The sequence below is a fragment of the Protopterus annectens genome, chromosome 6.part0 (assembly GCF_019279795.1).
Source record: "Protopterus annectens isolate FY-2018-M chromosome 6.part0, PAN1.0, whole genome shotgun sequence".
Classification (NCBI taxonomy): Eukaryota; Metazoa; Chordata; order Ceratodontiformes; family Protopteridae; genus Protopterus; species Protopterus annectens.
Genome location: NC_056737.1, coordinates 1,969,341,547 through 1,969,364,004, shown reverse-complemented (window position 1 = coordinate 1,969,364,004; position 22,458 = coordinate 1,969,341,547). Strand labels below are relative to the sequence as shown.

Sequence of the window (22,458 nt, the reverse complement as noted above, 5' to 3'; positions counted from 1 at the left end):
CAGACTACAGTGAACAAGAAGTGAAAAAAAATATCAATGTATGTGTATGACAGAATACAGTGTCTTAATATCAAACAAAACAGCCAATACACTAAAGTGTTCAGCAGTGGACAAGCACAAAAGAGATATGGATGAAATGGAAACAAGACTATAAGTGTAATACAGGTGCTAAACAGCTAAGGCAAAGAAAATGTTGGACTCTTATGACAAGAAGATTTGATTCTAATGAAAGTGGAGGAATTAAAAGCCTATAATGGACACTAGCTATATTGCAGCTGGAATACTACATGCACTTCTTGGGTGTTTAGACAAGGTACAGAAAAGGATAACTATAATGAATAAATGTTGAAAAGCAGAAATATGAGGACATAATCAAAAAATCGTGTCAGATTAATTTTAATCTTAAAAGAAAGAGGGGGAGTATAACATGGGGGCATAAAGCAGTAAGGGAGCATACACGGGAATGCAACTCAAAACAAAAACAAGGGCACAGCACACTTTACTGACTGAAGACACTAATTTTACACTGGACCTAAAGAAGCATTTTTAATCAGAGTAACACAGTATAAAGCTAATCTTTTGAAAACAGGAGTTGCAACAACCAGGCAGACAAGCTAGTGATTATGGTTTCCTATCTATTACGTATAGTCACACATATACCCAATATGTAGTGACGTCCTTCAGCTCAGTCTACAACTTCAACACTTTTTTGAAAATATTTCAACAAATGACAGATAATTTATAACATAATGCTTTAAGTGTTGACACTAATAGGAGTAAAACAATCATGGTATTTGCTTTACTATTTTAAACATATACAAAAGTACAGAATAACTTTTATGCACTGGGTTTTTTGAAGCATCAAATCTAAAATATGAGAAATATATGCAAGTCTTTATGCATATACCTAGTGTTGCCAAATAACACTCACACATGTCTACCAATATGTGCAGTATAACTTTAAAATAGATATGTACAAGTGTTGCTATTATGTATTTTAAAATACATTTAAAGCAATGACTAGCCAAGTGTAACAGGAATTAATCTCAATAACTTGCTGGAAAATTAGTCAGATATTTGAAAAGTACAAGCAGAATAGCAAGAATTTAAATATAAATAGACACAGAGATTCTACAAAGCATGGCATACTTTTGTATGCTGCTTTGACTGTAACGGCTGTAATTACGGTAACCAGAGTCCGCACTGCCTTCCAAATAATGTACTGTGCTCTTAGTAGACTATGATGCAAGATAATTCTTCACTCCAATAATGGTACTACATAATGTATGTGTGCCAACAGCAGCCTTGAAAACTTGTTCATAGATGAAAGAAAGATGGGAATGTTAAGCACAAAAGACAATCTTTAAAACTAATTCAAAATGCAAAAAATTTGATTCACCTTGGAATGCTGAGCAAATAGTCTAGTGTAGCGCTGAGTTCATCCATATTTGTCTGCTCTGAACATAAAGGAATTGTCAAAATGAGGCCACTGCGTCTGTCTTTGCCGCCTGTGATGAAAACAAGTTTAAACATGTTTCCACCTAAAATGCAAATCCTTTATTATACAGTAAAAATACATTTTAAGTAAACAATTTATCAGCCCTGCTTTTCAAAGTTTTTTTTAAAAAGTTAAAGAAAAAAAATGTAGATATCATTCACAGAAAAAAGAAAACAGACCTGCATAACTGACTAACTGAATACAGATCGATGATACAAAAAATTGGACTTCTGTTTGTGTGTACTGACAAGACAAGGTTATGCATACCATACCTGGAAGTCCTTCTAACTCGAGCATACATGTAAAATGGTGAATGGCCTTTTCGTATCTCCTCTGTTTGCAATCAGGTGACTTCTTCTCTGCGGCTATCTCAGTCGAGAGAAAATCCATGAGAGAACTTTTTCTGAATATTCTTCATGCCATCATCCTATCAAAGCCCTTTGCTAGTGACTTGTTAATACTTAACCAGTTATCACTATTCTGCTTTGTCAACACTTTTAGCAAAGAGCCACATTGTACTCTACATTTCCATACTGGATGGCTGTCGTCGCGTTTCCTCCTGGCATTTAGTTCTTTACTAATGAGGGATGCCTTCCAATCCACAGGGGATCCTTTTCAGGTGCAACTTTATAAAGCTATGCAAGTATCCAATTTCTGCACACAACGCAACACAAACCAACAGAATACTGTAGAAATGTTAGGGTCCAGCTACAGCAGCAGACCAGCAATAGTAACACAAAAAATGCAAGCTAGTACTTAAGTTACAAGCAGCTGACTTCCACTGCAGGTGGTTTAATTTTAACCTGGGTGGTATTTAACATCAGGTGGTGAGATAAAAGGCCATAACAGGTGGTGAGATGAGTCTAGGACTATTCAATGAAAGCTCAATTCACTGAAAACTCAATTCACTGAAAGTTATATATGGCCTTTTCCCCACTGCTGTGCGACCCTGCAGTTAGTATATATAGTAAGGGGTGGCATAGCCCTCCACATATTTTGGATATATATTAAGTTCAGAAAAGAGTAATTTATTGCAATTGCAAGTATCCATGTATGTAGTTCAAAATATTTAAAATAGGTGGGGGGCTACACCCCCCCTCACACACACACACACACACACACACACACCCTTACTATATATACTAACTCCAGGGTCGCACAACAGTGGGGAAAAGTCCATATCTAACTTTCAGCGAAATGTGTTTAAGTGAATTGTGTTTTCAATGAATTGAGCTTTCAGGAAATTGTGTTTTCAGTGAACTGAGCTTTCACTGAAATGTGCTTTCAGTGAATAGTCCTAGACCCAGTGAGATAAAAGGCCATAACAGAATTAGACCTTAAAATGCAAGGAACTGTTTAAAAATTAAAGATACACGCATGTACTATGCCGAGTTTAAGACTACCTGCAAGGTTATATAACTTCATTAAAAATATACAAAAATGTAAGGTAGCTTGCTGAGAGGGATAAAATCCTGAATACTACCCTGATAACCCAAATTATAAAAGCAGCTTGGGGGTTAGAAGAGTGAGGTGCGGGAGCTTGGCAGTGAGCAGCCAGTTTTGGCTTGCCCATAGTGTAGACAGACTAGTATTATCAGTTGGCTGATTACCGCCCTGCAAGTGGAGACTTGCACAGCATCAAAAGGGCCAGGAGTTGGGCAATCTTATGCCAGTGACTGCAGCCCTCAACAGCACGTGGGTGGAAGCACACACATGCACAGTGAGAATGCAGGACACCCTGTAGTGATGCAGATGCTTTTTATAGGCCACTAGGAAAAGGATAGAGCCTTATCAAAAACATCTCAATGTCAGGACACCAGCAGTGGCACAAACCACCTCCATGGCTGCCTGGAAGTTGGCCCCTCCAGTTGTCTCCCCCCTCCATGCTTGGGACACCATAACATGATGAATGAAAGGGCCAAAGACTGATACAGGGAGGTTTGATGGTTGGTAGCTGCAGAGGAAAAAAATGGCAAGATTCACTGATTTCACTGACTGATTGGTGGACTTGCAATATCTACAACCATCTCAGAATTCACTATTCGGGGAGAGACAGCAGGAGGATGTACCACCTCCAATTCCTGCATCAGCCACCAAAGCAGAAGATGGCACAGGCTGAAACCCACAGTACAGAAGAGCAAGCTCAGAATCTGCTGTAACCAGAGGGCTGTTTCAGAAATGGACTTCCCTCTGATTCCTCGTCGTCGTGATGATGCTCCAGCTGAGACTTAAGGTTGGTTGTAGGACCCTCCCAGCAATCCCTGAAATGAGGAACTTTTAATAACTGTAATTGTCCTAGTGGCAAAGTGGGTCAGTAGTGTCAGTCTTTGGTGTTTCTTCGTGACAGACAGCCCATTAGCACCTGCAATGCTTTTCATCTTCATTTGATAAATATTCTGCAGTGAAGGCTTTTCAACCAGCTTCAATATTCTGTTACTAGACATGAAAAGTCCAAGCACTGCAGCATTCACTGAAATCCCAGCTGCCTTACGTAGGACTAGGGACATTTGAGATTAGGGACTGAAAGTACTGGAAATAAAAGCAGATTCTATTGGCTGGAAAGGAAAGAAGGTAGCCTTTCAAATGCTAACAAAAGGCTTACACAACACTGCAACCTTAGCCATCTCAAGGCAGTTAATATCAAGTGAGTTCATTCTATGAAGGGCAGAAAGATGAAAAAAAGGGAGTATTATGCAACTCTGTGTTAAACTATGGAAAAATACAGCGGGTCCAACCTTGGAAGCTTGGTATCAGCACACTTAGCAAGCAGCATTTTTGTTTTGGTACAAGCTAAGGATATGGAAATCCCACAGTGGAAATCCCAAGTCTTTTCTACAGCACTGAGGAACAAAGACAATTCATGACAAAATTAAAGGACAACTACGGACAAAATGTGAAGAAGAAAAAAAAACATTTTTTTTTATCTTTTCATGAAAGCTACTTGACCCAAACTTGCCAACAACAGAATAAGTAAAAGATTGTTAATTTACTTGTAATTTTTAATACTAATGGGGGCAGACATTCTGATGAAATTTTGTTTAATTGGAAAGCTAAATCTATCCCATAATGTACTGAGTACACAGCTCATGAGAATAAATTATCTTACTGTATTCTGTCACATCCTAGTTCCATTCACTAAGTGAGGCTGCCTAAAATAAATAGCACTGAGTTCAAGAGATACAGCACATGACCCAGCCCTACTCGATTCTATATATATTACTCCCCCCCCCCCCCCCCAAACACATTTTATCTACAAGCCTCTGGCATGTTACCCATTAGACCTTGACAGCCTTGCTAGAATGAGGTCTGCAATTGCTGTCATTGTACTGTTTGGGACTCCCTAACTTCCGCTACATTTATATGAATGTGTTTTTCCTGTATGTCCCAAGTCCCATGCATAGTCTGCATTAGAAATGTGCATACAACCTTCTACAGCCTAGAGGACTGAACTTGCATTAGACTTCCTTCAACTCAACATACCTTAAGTGTGCAATGTATGACCTCCATCCAGATCATTACCAATATCAGAGATTCATTCTACCACATACCTTATAAGCTGAACACCTGTTGGGTAGAAATTTATTCTTAAATGTTACAAATAAGACCTATAAAGACAGTACTCTTCTTCTAAGTGAACAAAAAGTGCAGGTCCGCTTAACTGACTCTCTGTATCTCACAGTGCACACAAACTGAAAGCAATTTCAATCAGGACTACAAGATCAAATTCATTATTAGCTCACTACCTTAACTTTGTGTTTACCTGCCAGACAATTGCAGGGTCACATTATTGAATATACAAGGCCTAAAATGTTATGCAGCTTAAGGATAGGTAAGAAGTCATTCAGCTGTGCAAAGCTCACAATAAACTATGAAGGCCAAAGCCAGAAACACTTCTGGTTATACCTCTCAACCTCTTAAAAGAAATTTGGACAAAGCCTAAAATAATGGGGGGACAAAGGCCCAAAAATAAAGACAGATTTTAATTACTGCTCTTGTAGACTTAGAAAGTTGCTAGAAAAAGCATTTGTCTTAGCATGCTTTTTCTGAAGGAAATGAACTCTGAAACTCAAATGTATGACATTATTTAGTTATTTCAATCCTTAGTGATTTGCCAGAAACCACAAATTTTATGAGGAACAGGCCAAAAATATTAGGCAAAAATCTGGACATTCTGAGAAAATCTGGACAGATGTTTCAGGTTATGAAATTGGATAACTGACAGGGATGATATCCAATCATCTATGAGAATTGCACCGAAGATATTTTAGAAGTCTGCCATCAAAAGTCAGTCATCCAAATGCATACCCTTAGGTCCTTGTGTTTCAGTGATGTGGACATAACTGAAATGTATCCTGTGATGCTCCTCAGTAAGCAGGAAAAGCTAAAGGGCAGGGTGTGAACCTAGAGATAAATGACCACTACTCAAAAGTGCTAATAAGCATACTGAGACAGAAACCAGTCAAGCAAGTCAGCAGCATCTGTAAAACAGACCAGCAAAGACGTCACTACAGTGATGAGGTCTGATAAAAGATGCTAGTAAAAGTAGTTTCCTTTTTGAATTTCTGGCAACTTGCTGTACAGCTCTCTCATGTAATGCAAGTTGCACGTTTTGCCTTGCGACACATTTTGGAAAGGCAATGTGTCTGAAAAGGACAGAGACAAACAAGGCACTTGAGGCATATCCAAGGCAGAATCCCTGACACCACAGACATTCATCTGTCGTGATAAGAGACCAAGCACCTGCAAAGACCAAGAATCCTCAAATGATCAGCTTCCCAGAACAGAAAGTGTAAAAGTGACTGAGGGTTCCCTGTTACAGCAAAAATATACAGAGAACCTATAATGCTGGGCTGCAAGTGCTGCAGAGGTTGCCCTTGACAGAACTGTTGGTCTATATGTATGAGACATGATCGAGCTTGCCGAGTATGTGTTCCAGGCAGTTATGTTCCTAGCCTTAAGCAGCATTCTACCGTCACCCAGAATGATGCCTCAGTGCAAACAGAAAATGACTGACTAACAATTGGCTTAGTTTCTGGTGGCATTCCAAAGAGATCCAGTACCTGACAGCCTGGGATGACATGACTGACAAACCACGATGATTTGGCAGAGATGGCCTGCATCTGTCTCCCTTGGGCTTCAGGCTCATCTTAAAGGCTTTTGCCGCCACCACAGTACCTTTTTTAGGCAATGCCATGAGGTTAAAACTACCAACATGAAAATTTCATCAAAATGTAAATTAAAGGTCATGCTGCTAAATACTAGGAGTCTAAACATGAAACCACACTCATTGCAAGCACTCTTAACCCTGGAAGAAGCTGACATTTGTGCAGTCACAGAAACCTGGTTCAAAGCTGCAAAGAGCACCCCAGCCATACCAGGTTACTTGTCCTATCATTCATTCAGACCCCAAACCGTGGGCAGCAAAACAAAAAGAGGTGGAGTTGCAATATATATAAAAGACATACACACCTCTAGGCTAGTCAAACAGTATGATGTACAGGAAATACTCCAGGTGCAGTTAACAATTGACAAGATCCCTATTCAAATCATATCTTGGACTTGGTATTAACCAACATGAGTAACCACTGCAGCATCCCTATGGTATCATCATACTTGGTAAGATTCAACCACAAAGCAATCACTTTCGAAGTCACAATCTCCCTCAACCACCCCCCACCCCCCAAGCTAAGGTCAAACAAAAAAAACTTCTCCAAAGCTGATTACAACGTCCTGAGGGAAGGTATAAAAAAGCTTCACAGCCCCCTCTCCCTTCACAGAAACTGGCACATATGTCCAAACCTATACCAAAGTGCTATACGAGCATTTATATAGCTGCATGGAATCAGGAATACCAGACAGGATGAAATCATCTTCCTCAAGGAAGAGTAAACCTGTCTGGTGGACAGCTACAATAAATAAACTCTACAATAAAAGGAAAAAATTGCTGTCCAGGACCAAGAAGGAGCAGGTGTCTAATTGAAGCAATCTCTACATAGCCTGAACAAGCAAATACGAGCACTAGTGAAATCCTCCAAGACAAACTTAGAGTCTAAATTGGCCACATCTACTAAAGACAATCATAAAGCTTTCTTCACATATGTCCGCAATCTCAAGGGAAGCACCCAGATCTGTTCACCGGTGGTCAAGGACACCCACATATACAAACCTTGTAGATACAGCCAACCTGCTGGCAGACAGGTTCAGTGAAAACTTCACTCCTCTGTCCCCCCATCAGTAAAGCATGACATCCCCAGTACCTGCCCCCCTCTCCTTATCTCTAGGGAGCAAGTCATCAATGCCCTCTCAAAGGCAAAAAATCCCTAGGCTGCATCCTACATGAACTCAGGCAGGAACTTGCAGCACCATTAGGCACCTTATTCACCCAAAGCCTGAGTACCGACTTTATCCCAGCCGAGTGGAGGACAGCTACTGTCAATCCCTTTGCACAAAGGAGGAGCGTCCACCGATCCAGGAAATTATAGACCCATCAGCCTAACTAGCCTGATCTGCAAGGCCATGGAGCGGACTATCATGGATCTCATTAACAAGGACATTAGCAACCTCCAGACACTTGATCCCACAAGTTTAGTTTTGTTAAGGGGAGGTCATACCTGTTAAATCTGGTCGACTTCTTTGAGACAGTCACCAAGGCCACAGACGAGGGGAAGACCGTGCACACTGTCTACCTTGACCTGGCCAAGACCTTCAATCCTACTCCCCACTCAGGTATAATAGATAACCTCTCTCAACTACGCATCAATCCATATGTTACCAGGTGGGTAGCAAACTGGCTCACTGATAGAACCCATCTAGTCAAAACAAGTAGTAGACCCATAACAACAGGTGTACCCCAGGGATCAGTCTTGGGGCCTCTGCTGTTTGGGATATACTTCCCAGAGGTGCAGGCCAAATCTAGTGGGCTATGGCTGACCAAGTTTGACTGAAAGCTGGGTGCTGTCATCAATTCTCCTAGTGATGTGGACATTCTCCAAGAGGGTCTCCCCCAAACAGATGACTGGTGCCAGAAACATGGCCTCAAACTGAATGTCAAAAAATGCATCATCATCCCTTTTGGGGAGATTGACATCCCCACAAATTACCACATTGGTAATACGGCACTAAGCACACAATCAGTCGTGAGGGACTTCGGCACCCAGGTTGACAGCAAACTGACTTTTGACCACCATATTGTCTCCACTGTACAGAAAGCTTTATACATGTCTCATGTCATTAGTACAGGTATCTCATCCAGGGACAAGGTGGTCATAACATCCCTGTATTCTTCCCTTATAAGACCCATTACTGAGTACAATGCCCCTTTCAGCATGTACCTCATAAAGCATGTGCAGCAGCTGGAGAGACCACAGAGTTTCCTCACCCGGACAATCCAGGGCCTCAAACATCTACCCTACAAAGATAATTTAAAAGCCCTGTCCCTCTACTCAGTCTCTTACAGACTCCTCAGAGGTGACCTTTGTCTGGCATACAAAGCAATCTCAGACCCCGCCCTGATGGGACTGCTGCATTTCCGCAAGTAAAGCTCCCCTCGAATAATCCGCACATGTGACCTCAACCTGGTCTGTGACATCAAACAGGACTTGCTGACGAGACAGGTGTGTGTCCCAGAGAGCCCCCTTTTTGTGAAATAGACTCCCCCCTCCATGTAAAGCAGAGTGCTTCATTAAACCTTTTTAAGCGCAACATGGATAACTGGATGGGAAACAGAAAACACACCCCTGGGATTCCACTTGTGTCCTGCTGGACAGTGGCACAGGGTGCTGACTTGCTAGAACATGGGGTAAATTCTTGGCTAGGCTTGTAAGGGCCTCAGAGCCTAGTAACTTCCTATGATCCTATAATGAGGTGGATTTCCTTGGTGTGGGCACACAAACAAGTGATGATGATGGTTTCTCCAATCTATGGGATACATTCTTGGAAAGGATTATAAATGGCTCCCACAGCTAAAAGATTCTGCTGCATCCTAATGTTATCATCATATTACAAACTCCATGTACAAAGTGTGTATCCTCTGATGGGATGAAACAGTGTACGAAAAGTCACTGGAAAAAAATTTGAAACAGTATGAAGTACAACACAAAGGATCAACGCTATGAGTTTTTACCATGCTTTATTATAAAGTCCTGGATTTGAATCTATCATTCTCCACCTGCATAATGTGTGGCTCTGAGAAAGACACAACCACTGTCATACCTGAAAAGAGGTCCTTGTGACTAGTCGGCTTATTTGGTTATTAAAGGAATAAAAATCATTGCATCAATACATGCCATGCCAGAAATACTGGATGCATCAGTGGGATATAGTACATTCACATAGTAGCAAGGAGATCATGAATTATCTATCCAATCTGCCCACTGTTAGCAGGCAGAACTCTGTGGCTGCCCTTCTCTTCCAAGTCAATACATTCCAAGATGTAAAGAATTCAGCTACACTCCTCCTTACCACCCATTCAAACAGCATTTCATATGTAACTACCACTCATTTGCATAAAGGAGTATTATCTTAAGCGGTGATTAAAAATTACTCCCATCAACTTGTAGATGGGGGTCCCCTCCTGCAAACCTGCCCTTTTCTCTAGAGTTCCTACTTATGATCTAGTGCAACTAGATCAAGATCCTATGTAGCTCTCAATGTTCCAAAAAAAAAGATCCCCAAATCCTCTAACCTCACTTCATAATCTTTTCCATACAACCTGCTATATGGTCTGGTTGCCCTCCTCTGGATTCTGACCAGTGCTACAACTTCCATTGCCCTAAAGGGTCTTCACACACACAAAGTACCCTTACCTGTGCTATGACCAGTGATGGGTAAAAAGGAAGAATTTTCCTAACTGCAACTATCTCTGTGGCATAGGGGTATGAAGCCCCAACTTTGCCCTAAATTATGATCCACATAATGAAAGAGTCATTCTGGAAGGAATGACAGCCAGTAGCCAAAGACAGCTCTCCCACCATACAGGAAAGGTGCTGGAAGAGTCTCCTCACAACAGCTGCAGCTTCTGGAATTTTGAAGTATGTGAGCCCACCAAGGAATACACATGCACTCCAGCACAAAATAACATATGTATGAACAAGCACAGCCATAATGGATATCGTTTTCTGACCAATAAGTGGTTAAATTAGGAGTATAAGGCACATTTCCTAATACCTGCTAGACTACCACAATCCTCAGCTCTCGCTTTCCCCTCCTGGAGGACAGAAAAGGCCAAAAAGTGTAGTGGCCTGATAGCCACTGTAGTTGAAGGCCAAGAAAAGAATTTTAAATATCTCCTCATTAGGTGAAAATTAAAAAAAAGGTTTCTTACTATCCATGTAGTCAATTCTTCACAGAATGCCACCCAATGATCTGCTGGCCTTAACAGCCATACTTTTACTATGCACTTGTTAGTTCACTGGTGTAACTACGGCCAGCAGTTGACTATTTTCTTTGCCCATTTCTTGAAGTGGTACTCTCCACTGTACATGCTGCCCTCCTGTAACCATCTCAGCCAGTTTTATCGGGACTGAACTTTAACTACATTTTGTAACCTAGCTGACCAGCTTCTCTGAATCCCTTCCAGCTGTGACTGGCTCCATCTGCTACCTAGAACATTATCCAAATTTTAATGTCATTAATAAACAGGCTGGTTTGCCTCTCCATGTCCTCATGCCTCATCTAACAGAAATATGGTGAAGAGCACTGAAGTCTGGATAGACTCTTATGGCTCTCTGCCCTACCATTTTCACACATTTCCCCTTACAACCACCCTCTAAGTCCTGCCTTTTACCCCATGTTGCACAAAACATAAAATATTTTCCCAATAATAGCCATTTCTGCAGTTTAAGCAGTCTTTTCTATGGCAGTGTGCCAAAGGCTTTACAAGATTATATTGCACAGATTAATTTTGACTTCACTGTTATGGTAATCCAATCATAAAACTAGATATGGTTCAATTGTCAAGAGCGTCTTCTTACAAACCATTTCTAGTTTATTACCCAAAGGTTTGTTTTCCTACTTGATGCTACCTACCCCCCCACAGTATCCATCCATCACCTTCCCCACACTATTAAGGTCAAGATCACTGATATGTATCTTCCCCTGAGTTGGTTTCGTTACCTCCTTTGTAGAATGGCATTAATGTTGTCTTCTTTCAGTCTTCTGGAACTATTAAGTACTTCTGTACTGGGCTCTACCAAACCTGAGTTTAGAATCCTGGCCATGGTTGGGGTATGCTATATGGTACTTGTGCTTTGTTTCCCTACACCTAATTATTTTAGTCTACTTTCAAAAGAGTTGATGGAAAAATCTGTCAGTTTCTCAATTCCTCCACTACTGGTCCCTCTCTGACTGATTCTACTCCTCTGCATTTAAAATGGATGCGAAAAAAAAAATCATAAACATTTCTGGCTGTTAGTGTTCTTTGCAGCTGTCCACTGGAAGATCTTTACTTACCTACATATTAAACTGCTGAAGTCTGTTTGGTTAAACAAATCAGGCAAGTTTCAGTGAAAAATGTTTTACACAATGGTTTCAAATGCTCCTTCCAACTTACATGACTACTGCGAAAGTCAAATCTAATAAGTAAATTATAATACTTTCCAAAGACCATCAGGTCTACCAGTCCCAAAGAACTGATTGCACCAGACAAATGATCCTCCTACTCCTTCCATCACCACTGTGAACAGGTTTATAGTTATCATTTTTCCTTTCTATGATGTATACAAAGAACCCTGGGAACCATGTTTTCCCCCTTCTGTTAGCACTTGACACTCTTGTTTCTACCTTCCTAACTTCCTTGTATGCTGCTTTTCTTCCTTCTTCATATTCTTGTCTTTTAGTTTGCTCTTATTCCATTCTGTAGCTAAGCCACCCCCCTTTTTTTACCCTCTTTCTTCCAGTGCTGTCCATATACTGTTTTTGTGCCTTACACACTGTTCACTTATCCCCACAGTTGATCACTAATTTTCTACTACTTTCTCTACCACTCCCCTCAGCTTTCTGTAGTCAGCATTTAAGTAATACATTCAAGTAGTGTTTATCTACTGGTTATCCTTTCTATCCCGACTACTAACCTTCCAATTTTTTATTTCATCCTCTCCACTACCTCGCATAATCTCCCTCTTAAACTACTGCTCCTTTGCTTTCTGATTTACATATCCTGTCCTTCCTGTACACTTCCTTTCATGGACTTACCTTTTCCTACTACATCTTACTAGCCTGCATTTCAGTAAATGTCCATTTTCCTTTATCCAGTACTGCCTGCATTCCACCATTTTGTTGCCCATGCTCCTGGCATAGCACAACAGACCTCTCTAACCCCAGTTCTTTAACTGACCCCCTTCTTTCAATTCTTTTCCTAATCCCCCACCCCCAAGTTTCCTCTCTGATCCCTTTTTCCTATTCTTTTACCTTCTCTTCGTTTATTCCTACTAGCTAGCCTCTTAATTTCTTTCTATTCCTATTCATTGTCAACCGTCTTTTCAATTTTATCTTACCTTAAAGACAAAACTGTTTTAATGTACCTTTCCAACCTACTCTTCAACAAAGCTGTTCCTTCTGGTCTGAGGTGTGGTCCGAGACGTAGTCTGTTTTTTTTACAAAGTGCTCATCTCTATGGCATGTACCCCCTACCAAAATAAATAAATAAGTAAAATAAACACAAAATTATCCCATTTCCCTATCCTACCTATCCCTCCGAGGTCACAATTAAACTTCCTAACCCCCTTTCTGGCTGTACTGGCAATTAGCAAGGTGGAAGTTCTAAGATTGCTTTTGTACACTCCAAACTGACATACATACTTGTCTAAAAAATCTGCAAGAAAATTTTACAGGTTTGAGATATGTGGTCCTTTTTGCTAGGTACCAGAATTAAGCCTATATAACCACCTCCTGCCAAACATATACAATAGAAGCATAATCTAACCTTTTACAAGACTAACTGGTGTCAAAGCACTATTCTTTTAATCAAATTTTTTTTTTTATTCTGTGACTATAACTAGGTTTTATTGCCTGGTCTCGTCTCACAGTGATACAAACATTTTATGACTTCCTTTTCACTGTTTATGCATACTTTCTTATTCCTTCTATACCTACATAAAGACGGCTTTGCTGGACCTTTTCTCCTCAGGTCCCCCACTGAAAATAAAAAGTTATGTATTCACCATAACGTTCTGTGTTATCCATTTTCAATCTTCCTCAACTGATGGAGTTTGTATCCAAGACTCAGATCCGACTTAGCTGCTGCTTCCTGACTGCAGGATCCTAGAACTCGCGAGCTCCTCCGTTTACCTATAATGCCCCACCAACCTAACATATTTCAGATCGAGTTTGCTGCTCCTAGATGTAAAAGGACAGTGACAGAACAAATAAAAGGGAAGCTGGAGCTCAAGGAACAGAGGTTCCTATACCACTCTTAGATCTCTCCAGAAATATATTAAAGGAGGGGGTAGGTGGGTGGGTAGTTGTGGAAGAATAAAAACGGACAACACAGATAGAACATTATGGTGAGTACATAACTTTTTAACTTGATGTTGTCATTTTTGTTCATTCCTCAACTGATGGGACAAAGTCCCCAGCTACCACAACTCTAGGAAGACCCTAAGCAAGGATATTCCAGAGCACTGCTGAGCGAATAGCTGCTCTATTCCTAGACACCAGATCCAACTTGTAATAAGCAATGAAGGTGTGTCGATTGGCCCAGGGTGCAGCTGCACAAATAACACCTATGTTTGCTTTGTAACAAAAAGCCGAAGAAACCACCACAGATCACATGAAATGGGCCCTAGGATGTTCTGGTAAAGATGAAACCAATTTCCCACAGATGAAGGTTATACAATCAGTCAACCATTTGGCCAAAGTAACTTTAGATATTGGGAGTGCCTAATCTGGTAGGAGAAAAGGAAATAAAAAACTGGTCAGATTTCCTAAGGTCTTTGGTTCTACGGAGGTAGAAACAAACTTTTCTATGCACATCCCACAGATGTAAAAGGAAGTTATATACTCACCATAATGTTCCACCTTTGTTGTCTATTTTCATTCTTCCTCAACATGTTGATTCGGATCTGATCCTCAGATCTGACTTGGACAGTTTTTACAACCTGTGGCTACTCCAAACTCTCAAGCTCCTCCTTTACCCATAATGCTCTAGTCCCCCACCATACCTCAGATCTTGTTTGCTGCTCTTTACTGCTAACCAGCAATGAAAGAAATAACAGTTGAACGTGAAACCACTATCTGGAGCTCAAAAAACAGGATGTTATCTTCACATTTTTCCAGAAATCATAAATAAAAAAGTAGGGGATTAGAGGGAGGGGAGTTTAGGAAGAATGAAAATGGACAACACAGATGAAAGATTATTGTGAGCACATAACTTCTTTATCTGACATTGTCCATTTTCATTTGTTCCTCAACAAGTGGGACAGACTCCTTAGCTACCCGAATTCCAAGTAGACTCTTAATGATGTTCCAAACCTACTTTGTAACGAGTAATAAATTTATGAGGATCAACCCAAGTAGCTGCAGCACAAATATTGTCCGTGGAAGATCTGGATAGAAATATTGGAGAGGTTGCCATGGATCTGGTTGAATGAGCCCTCAAGGTTTTTGGCAGGGATAAACCCAATTTGTTGCACTTAGCTAAAGTTATTTTGGTAACTGGCTTTCCCAATCTTGATTCTGAAAAGGAGATGAATAACTGATCTGATTTTCTGAAATTTTCAGTTCTATGCAGATAAAAATGCCCTTGTCTGTGAATGTCCAACAAATGTAAAATGTATTCCCCTTTGTTCAAGAAATTTGGGAAGAAGACTGGGAGATTGATTGATAGATTGATTAATGTTTGTTCCTGACACCACCTTAGGAAGAAAAGATGGATCGGTTCAAAAGCACCCCTACCTGTATGAAAAATTAAATAAAGGGGTTTAGTAGATTATGCTTAAAGTTATGTAACTCGCCTAGCTGATGTTATGGCTACCAAAAATATAGTTTTCCAAGTAAAAAAAAAAAGAATTCACATCTTGCAGGGAGCTTAAATAGTGATTGAGTCAGGGCTTGTAACACTGAATTCAAATCCCATGGTGGAGTAGGATCTTTAAAAAGAAGTCTTAGTAAAAAAAAAAAAAGTACCTTTTAAAAAACACCTTACAGACTCATGATGAAACTAAGGTTAAATTGTCAACTCCAACAAGAAAATTAGAAATAGCAGCTAATTGTATACTTAAACCGTTGAGGAGCTGGTTCCTTCATTAAAAGTAGTAGCCAAAAATTCAAGAATTGTGGGTAATGGTGCTGAAAAGGGGTTGATGTTTTTCTGTTGTGCCCAAAAAAAAAAAAAAAAAAAAAGCTTTGGGGAAAGACAAAAGAATGTGATGGACAGGTGAAGACAGCCTGGGCTGTCTAGCTATCAATGGAATTGCGAACAACTTTAAGCCCAAAATGTTCGGGTGAATCATGTCTATCTGGTGAGACGGAAGGCCTGGAATTGGATGCAGGATTAGAGGAGGATGAACTTGATGAGTGCAATGGAAGGGGAACCAAATCCAATGAGGCCAATAAGGGGCAATGAGGATTATTGTGATCTTCAATTGAGCTGATTTCTGAAGAAAAGAGACCAGGGCCAATCATGGAGAACAACATTTCTCAGTGACTCCCCCATTGGGGGATCAGGGCAAAAAAACTAGTGCACTTGTTGTTGAGGGGAGATGCAACGAGGTCACAGCATGGGTGGCTCCACTGAAGAAAAATCTTCTCTGTAATTTTCTTGTTGAGCAGCCACTCATGAGGTGATGGAGCTGCTCAACCTGTCTGCGATCATGTTGGATTTCCCCAGAATGTGTACTGCTATCAGAAATCAATAGGATGAGATCGCCCATGGCCATACTCTCAGAGCTTCTCAACACCACAGGTAAGATCTGGTGCCTCTGTATGTTGATGTACCAGACTACTGACATACTGTCCATCTGAATCGCAACAGTCCCTGAAGGGAGAGAGCCTTGGAAAGCCTGCAACTCTAGGAGAACCACTCTCATCACGAATACACAGATATGCATGTTGGCCTCTTCTGGGGATCAGGTGCCTTGGACTGTCTTTCCCAAGAAGTGTGCCCCACCCAAATTAGGATGCACCTGTGATCACAATGGCCTTGGGCTGAGGAAGTATGAGAGGGCAGCCCTGTGAAATCTGTTCTGAGCAAATCCACCAAACGAGGTATCTTTTGCATGCCTGAATTATTTTGATCTGGGTGGACAATGCCTGGTACAGGATGGACTACTGAGTCACCAGAGTCCACTGAAGAATTCTCATATGGCATTTTGCCAAAGGAACCAAAATTATGGCAGCAGACATGGACCCTAAAGCCTGTAGAATCAGGTGGGTTTACAGTGATGAGTTCTGAATCATCTTTTTTTTACTTTAAATTGAATCATTTGTACTCTTGGCAAGGGAAGGGAGGCTGCCACTGATGCACCATTGAGCAAGGCTCCTGTAAATTCTAGCACTTGAGTTGGTTCTGCTTGAGATTTATTGAGGTTGATAGTAATGCCTAAGTGAGACTACAACCAGAGTGCATAATCTCTTGCTTTGATCAGTAGATGCCTGGTTGAAGAGGTTATGAGCCAGCTGTCCAGGTAAAGAAAAACTCAGAATCTGTGTAGTCTTAAGTGAGCTACTACTACTGCAATGCATTTAGTGAGCACCTCGGAGGCTGTGGTGAGGCCACAGGGCAATACTCTGAATTTGTAATGTCTGGCTCCCAGTCAGAAACGCAGGTATTTCTTTGATCTCCTGTTGATTTTTATGTGAAATTTCGCATACTGAAGATCTGACTGAATACATCCAGTTGTCCTTGAGCAGAAAAGTCAAAATTAACTGAACTGTGTCCATCTGGAACTTTGTATATTGAATCCTACTAAAAAAACACTATGCAGCTACCAGCAAGGAATCAGATGAACTTCTTGAGCACAACAAAACTTTATTTCATACTTTTTTGAAACAATTTATTCAGATTTCTGAGATCCAAAACTGGTCCCCAGTCCCCTGTTTTCTTTGGCACCAAAAAGAATCTTGAGTAAGTTTCGGATTCTTTCTAGTCGGGGGACCTGTTGAATGACACTTTTCTTGCAGCTTTTTTATTTCTTAAGCTGCTGCGCTGACTGGGTGGAACATTAGGACTTCTCTTTACTTCTGAAGGAGGAAATAGGGAAAAGGGAATTATATAAACTCTGGAAATAATCCTCTGCATTTTCTAATTTCTCCAAATCTTTTGGGTTTCTAAAACCATGATGGGAATCGACCCCATTCCTAAGTCAAAGTATGAAGTTCATGAAATTAGTATTGCTTCAATCTTTGATGTCAGCCAAAAGTGCTCTTCACAGCACCCGCAATGTGCCCAATATTAACTCCTCCTGCAATTTGTACGGGGTTACATGGATTGGTAACAAATCTAAATATGACTGTAAACTCTTTTATAAGACCTATTGCTCCTACTACTATTGGAACTGTCTGAATATCTTTCTTCCACATTGCTCTCGTTTCTGCCTGCAGATCCTGGTATTTTATGACTTTGTTTTTCCCTGTACGCAAGACACTATAGTTACTGGGTGTGGCAATTTCAATCATCAATGCTACTTTGTCTTCTTTTCTTGGACCACTATATCCGGTTTGCTAACATATATCTTTTGAACTGTTGGTAATGGGTGATTCCATGTGATATAAACTTCATCATTTTCTATGATGCTTTGTGGCTTATGTTTCCAGTGTTTTTCAGCCACTTCAATACCATAATGTTTGCATAATCCCCAGTGCAACAGTCTCACCACATTATTATGCCTTTCAGTATACAGTCCTTCTGCCATTAGTGTGTCGCGACCAGCGACAAGGTGTGTGACTATTTCCAATTCAATTTTACAAAACCTACATTTTTCTGTTTCTCCCACATGTTCAATGGACTTTGTAAACCAGCATGTACGGAGTCCACTATCTTGGGCTGCCAATATTAATCTTTCATTTCACATTCCTGTGTTCGTTCTTGATCAACATGAGGCTCTTCCAGACGTTTTCTATACTTGCAACTATATTTATGTTTTTTCCACATTCCTTGCCTTCTCATCTGGTCCTCACCTTATATTCTTTCTTTTGTTTTTTGGCACATTCAGTTGCTGCCTGGTTTTTATCTACTTATGGTTTGATTTCCATTCCTGCTTAACGTCTATATGCTTCTGCTAAATTAAGCAGAGAAGTCATCTTAGATTTATTCTCCTCATGTTTCAAAGCTTTCACTACATTTGGATCTTGTGAGGTCAGTAGATGTGTGTGGAGTCCCACAATTGTCCCTACTTCGGAACTGGGAATATATAACCTTGGTATACACTGATTTTTATAAATCATTTGGTGAGCATGAAGCATCCTTTTTGTTTTAATATATAATCTATCCAACTCTTTTTGGGGCTAGTCAATCACTCCAAAACTGTACGTTAGGACAGGAAGAGCAAACTGATTTATAGCTTGGATCTTGTTCCTAGATATCAGTGCTGTTCCCAGGATTAATTTAAGTCTTCTAAAGTATTCCTTACTGAGTTTTATTCACATTTCTTCATGTTTTATTGCTGATCCTTCATCAATTCCCAAGTATTTATACACTCCCTCTTGCTCAAGTTCTTTTATATCACATTCTTGTCCCAAACTGTTGTTTTACTAGTGCAGCAGTTTTCCTGCTTTAAAGGTTGCTTTTGCACATTTATCAAGACCAAATGACATTCTAATATTATCTGAAAAAGTTTTGACAACCTGCAGCTGTGCTTTCAGTTCCTCATCTGATGGGCTAAACAGTTTTAAATCATCGACAAGTAGAAGATGAGAAGTCATTATCCTTTGTTGTTTTCTAGGAGCCAAATTGTAGCAGTGGCCTAAGCTGTTAAGTAAATAACTTAATGGATTAATGGCAAGGCAGAATAGCAGTGGTGACAGTCACCCTGGAATATTCCCCTTTGCATCCATGCATCTTTTGTAATGTCTAGCCAGGTTCTCTGGTGCAGGGATAGATGACCACAGACTGCCTCCAGAGGTGGACAATCAGGCCTCCTTTCAGAAACGCTGGTAGGGCTCATCAGAGAAGGAATCTCTGGACCACTAGTTTTGCGGGCCTCCTCTGCCATGCTGGCAGCATCTTCCGTTAGAGTCCCTCCTACCCCTGAGCAAACTATCTCCACGTGGATCATGGAAAGGACCCTGGGACTTTCTGAACCAAATTTTTTGACCACTTCGTTGATTCCTACAGAAGGTTCTTTGAGGAGTCGAAAAATGTATGCCCACTGCAGACAGGGTCTTACCATCTTGATCACACCTGAAGAGTGTGTCTAACAAAGGCCAAACAAAGAACTTCTGTCAAAAGGTGCATTGAAAATAAGACAAACCCTCTGTAACAAGAAGTAAAAGCAGAGACGTTCCACTGAAGTCCACTTTATTGATCAACAAAATACGGACTGAGTGTTTTCATAAGATTATATCACAACTTCATCAGAATCCATGTAACAACTGAAACAAATTCAGCTTTAATACTTGAGTAATAAACCAATTAATCACCTGACCTAATTAACCCCTAAAATCTTGGTTAAAAGTTATTAATTTAAAAAATTGGTAAGTTACACAGTTACCTAAAATTTATACACACTAAGATATGAAAATAAAAATAATAATTAAAAAGAAAGCCAATAATGAAGATTAATAATGTTGAAACATTAATTTTAAACATAACAGGACTTTAGTCTTAATACACTAGCTATTGAAATTGACTCATTCAAGCCCGGGGTAACAGTGGCGTTCAACCTTAGTTGCCAAAGCAACTCTTTATATTCAATAAGGTCTCCCAAGGTCGCCCCCAGCATTGCTTGTAAACTGTGTCTAAACCAACAAATAAAAAAACATGATCAGGGAAATTCATCAAATGACAATAAAGAGAATTACTACTTTTTTAATTTTTTTATGTCATTTAAATGTTCATATATCCTCTCTAAATTGACGGACAGTTTTACCAACATAAAAACTTGGGCATTTTTAACACAAAGCCAAATATATAATGCCCACTGTCTTACAATTGAAGTGAAAAAGGCTTTTGATGTTAACATTGTTAACGTTAACCTCACTGGCTTCAAGTAACCAAGCACACGGACTACACCTTCCATATTTGAAAGTATCACACTTTTTCTAACTAAATAAGTCAGTAGTTTTATCTACTTCTAACATACTTTTTAGGCACCTAGCCCGCCTAGTAACGAACATAGGTCGCTTCCCCAATGTTTCTTTCATCCCTTCAAATCCCTGAAAGAAAGACCAGTTGTTAATGATAATCTGTTTAACTAGTGGATAGTCTTGAGTATAGGTAGTAATAAAGGAACAAGAAAGGATGTCACTATTATTAGTTTGCTTAGGTTTGTTAAACTCTGTCTCATACATAATAGATTTAATTGTCCCCCTATGCCTTTTACCTGAAATTTCTCCCTGAATTTTGACAATAACATCCCCAGGGTAATGTCTTGCCAAAAACATACTGGTTAACTTGACACTTTCTTGTTCAAAAGTTTGGTCATCTGTAATCATACGAGCCAGCCTTATAAATTGTCCCTTTATACCTTACTTCTGGTGAGCTGGGTGACAACTATCATAGTGTAGAAGACTATTAGAGTAGGTACTTTTCCTATATATATTGCTTTTTTATAACCTTTTTTTATCTCATCTTTCGTAACCAATACATCCAAATAACTTACTTCTTTCTTACTGTAAGTGTATGTAAACCTCAGAAAAGTAGTAGTTGAATGTAAACAATCTACAAAATTTTTAGTTTCAATCTCGTCCCATGCTATAAAAATATTATCCAAATACCTGGCATAGAAATACCAGCCAGGTATATCACTTATATTGAATAGAAAACGTTTTTCCCCATTGCAGGAGTACTATATATTTGCAAAGACGGGGGCAAAACTTGCCTCCACCGCTACACCCTTTTTTGGTGGAAAAACTGTCCGTCAATAAACACAAAATTGTTTTTTAGAACCATCTCTAATAATGTGTACATAACATTAATTTCATTACTGCTAAAGGCCTTTGATTTTGTTAAAAATTCATGGAGCATCTCCAGTCCTTCATCCTGAGGAACAACATTAAACAAGTTAACTACGTCAATTGTAACAAAAGCTAATTCTTGACTGTAACATACATTTCTCAATTTATATAGAAAATCCCACGAGTCCCTAATAATGCGAGTTTCTGCCTGACCAAGGGATTTGACCTTCTGGTCAATAAATATGGTCATAGGGTGTGTAATAGATGTACTACCACTGACAAATTGGCCGCACTGGGGGGTGTCTCAAACACTTGTGTATTTTTAGGATGCCAAAATCCTCATCAAACACGTTTAAACATCCTGTAAAGGTAATCTATAATCACCACCACCCCCCCCTCCCCCTTGTCAGGTTTCATGACTCGTATCTCTTTGTTAGCAATAAGTTCTTTAAGCAGATTTCTTTCACCTTCACACAAGTTATAAACATTCAAGTCCCTATGTTGTTGTTGTATCAGGGTCCTAAAATTCCACGCACAAATCTTCTCAATCTTTAACAAAGGCAAAGCAAATTTAGGATTAAAAATACTGCTTTTGCGTAACACATTACAAGTGTAGGAATTTTCAACACCCTTAAAGAATATTTAAAAGTTGAGCTTTCTTAAAAAAAGTTTAAAATCAATCATTAAAATCTCAATACTAGAAAAAACTGTTGGCACAAAAGTCCATCCTTTACTGAGTAACGAACCAAGGTCATCTGGAAATTCACAGTCAGAATAGTTATAGATTTTAACATAACCGGTCTGGTTAGTGAAAATGCTAGAAAACAACCCCATTACAGTACCTGTAAATTCAGGCGCCTCCTCTAACTCAACGTCAGCTTCTAGCGATAGTTCTGTTGCCTGTTCCCTCC

General features: G+C 39.9%; 1 protein-coding gene across 1 annotated transcript in view; it reads right to left on the bottom strand.

Annotated features, from left to right (window-relative positions):
- SESTD1 (SEC14 and spectrin domain containing 1) overlaps nucleotides 1–22,458 on the bottom strand; it is a 1,957,182-nt gene that overhangs the window by 1,349,474 nt on the left and 585,250 nt on the right. The window contains exon 4 of the mRNA XM_044075265.1: nucleotides 1,400–1,508. Within this exon, the coding sequence (XP_043931200.1) occupies nucleotides 1,400–1,508 (109 nt within the window). The remainder of the gene's footprint in view (nucleotides 1–1,399; nucleotides 1,509–22,458) is intronic.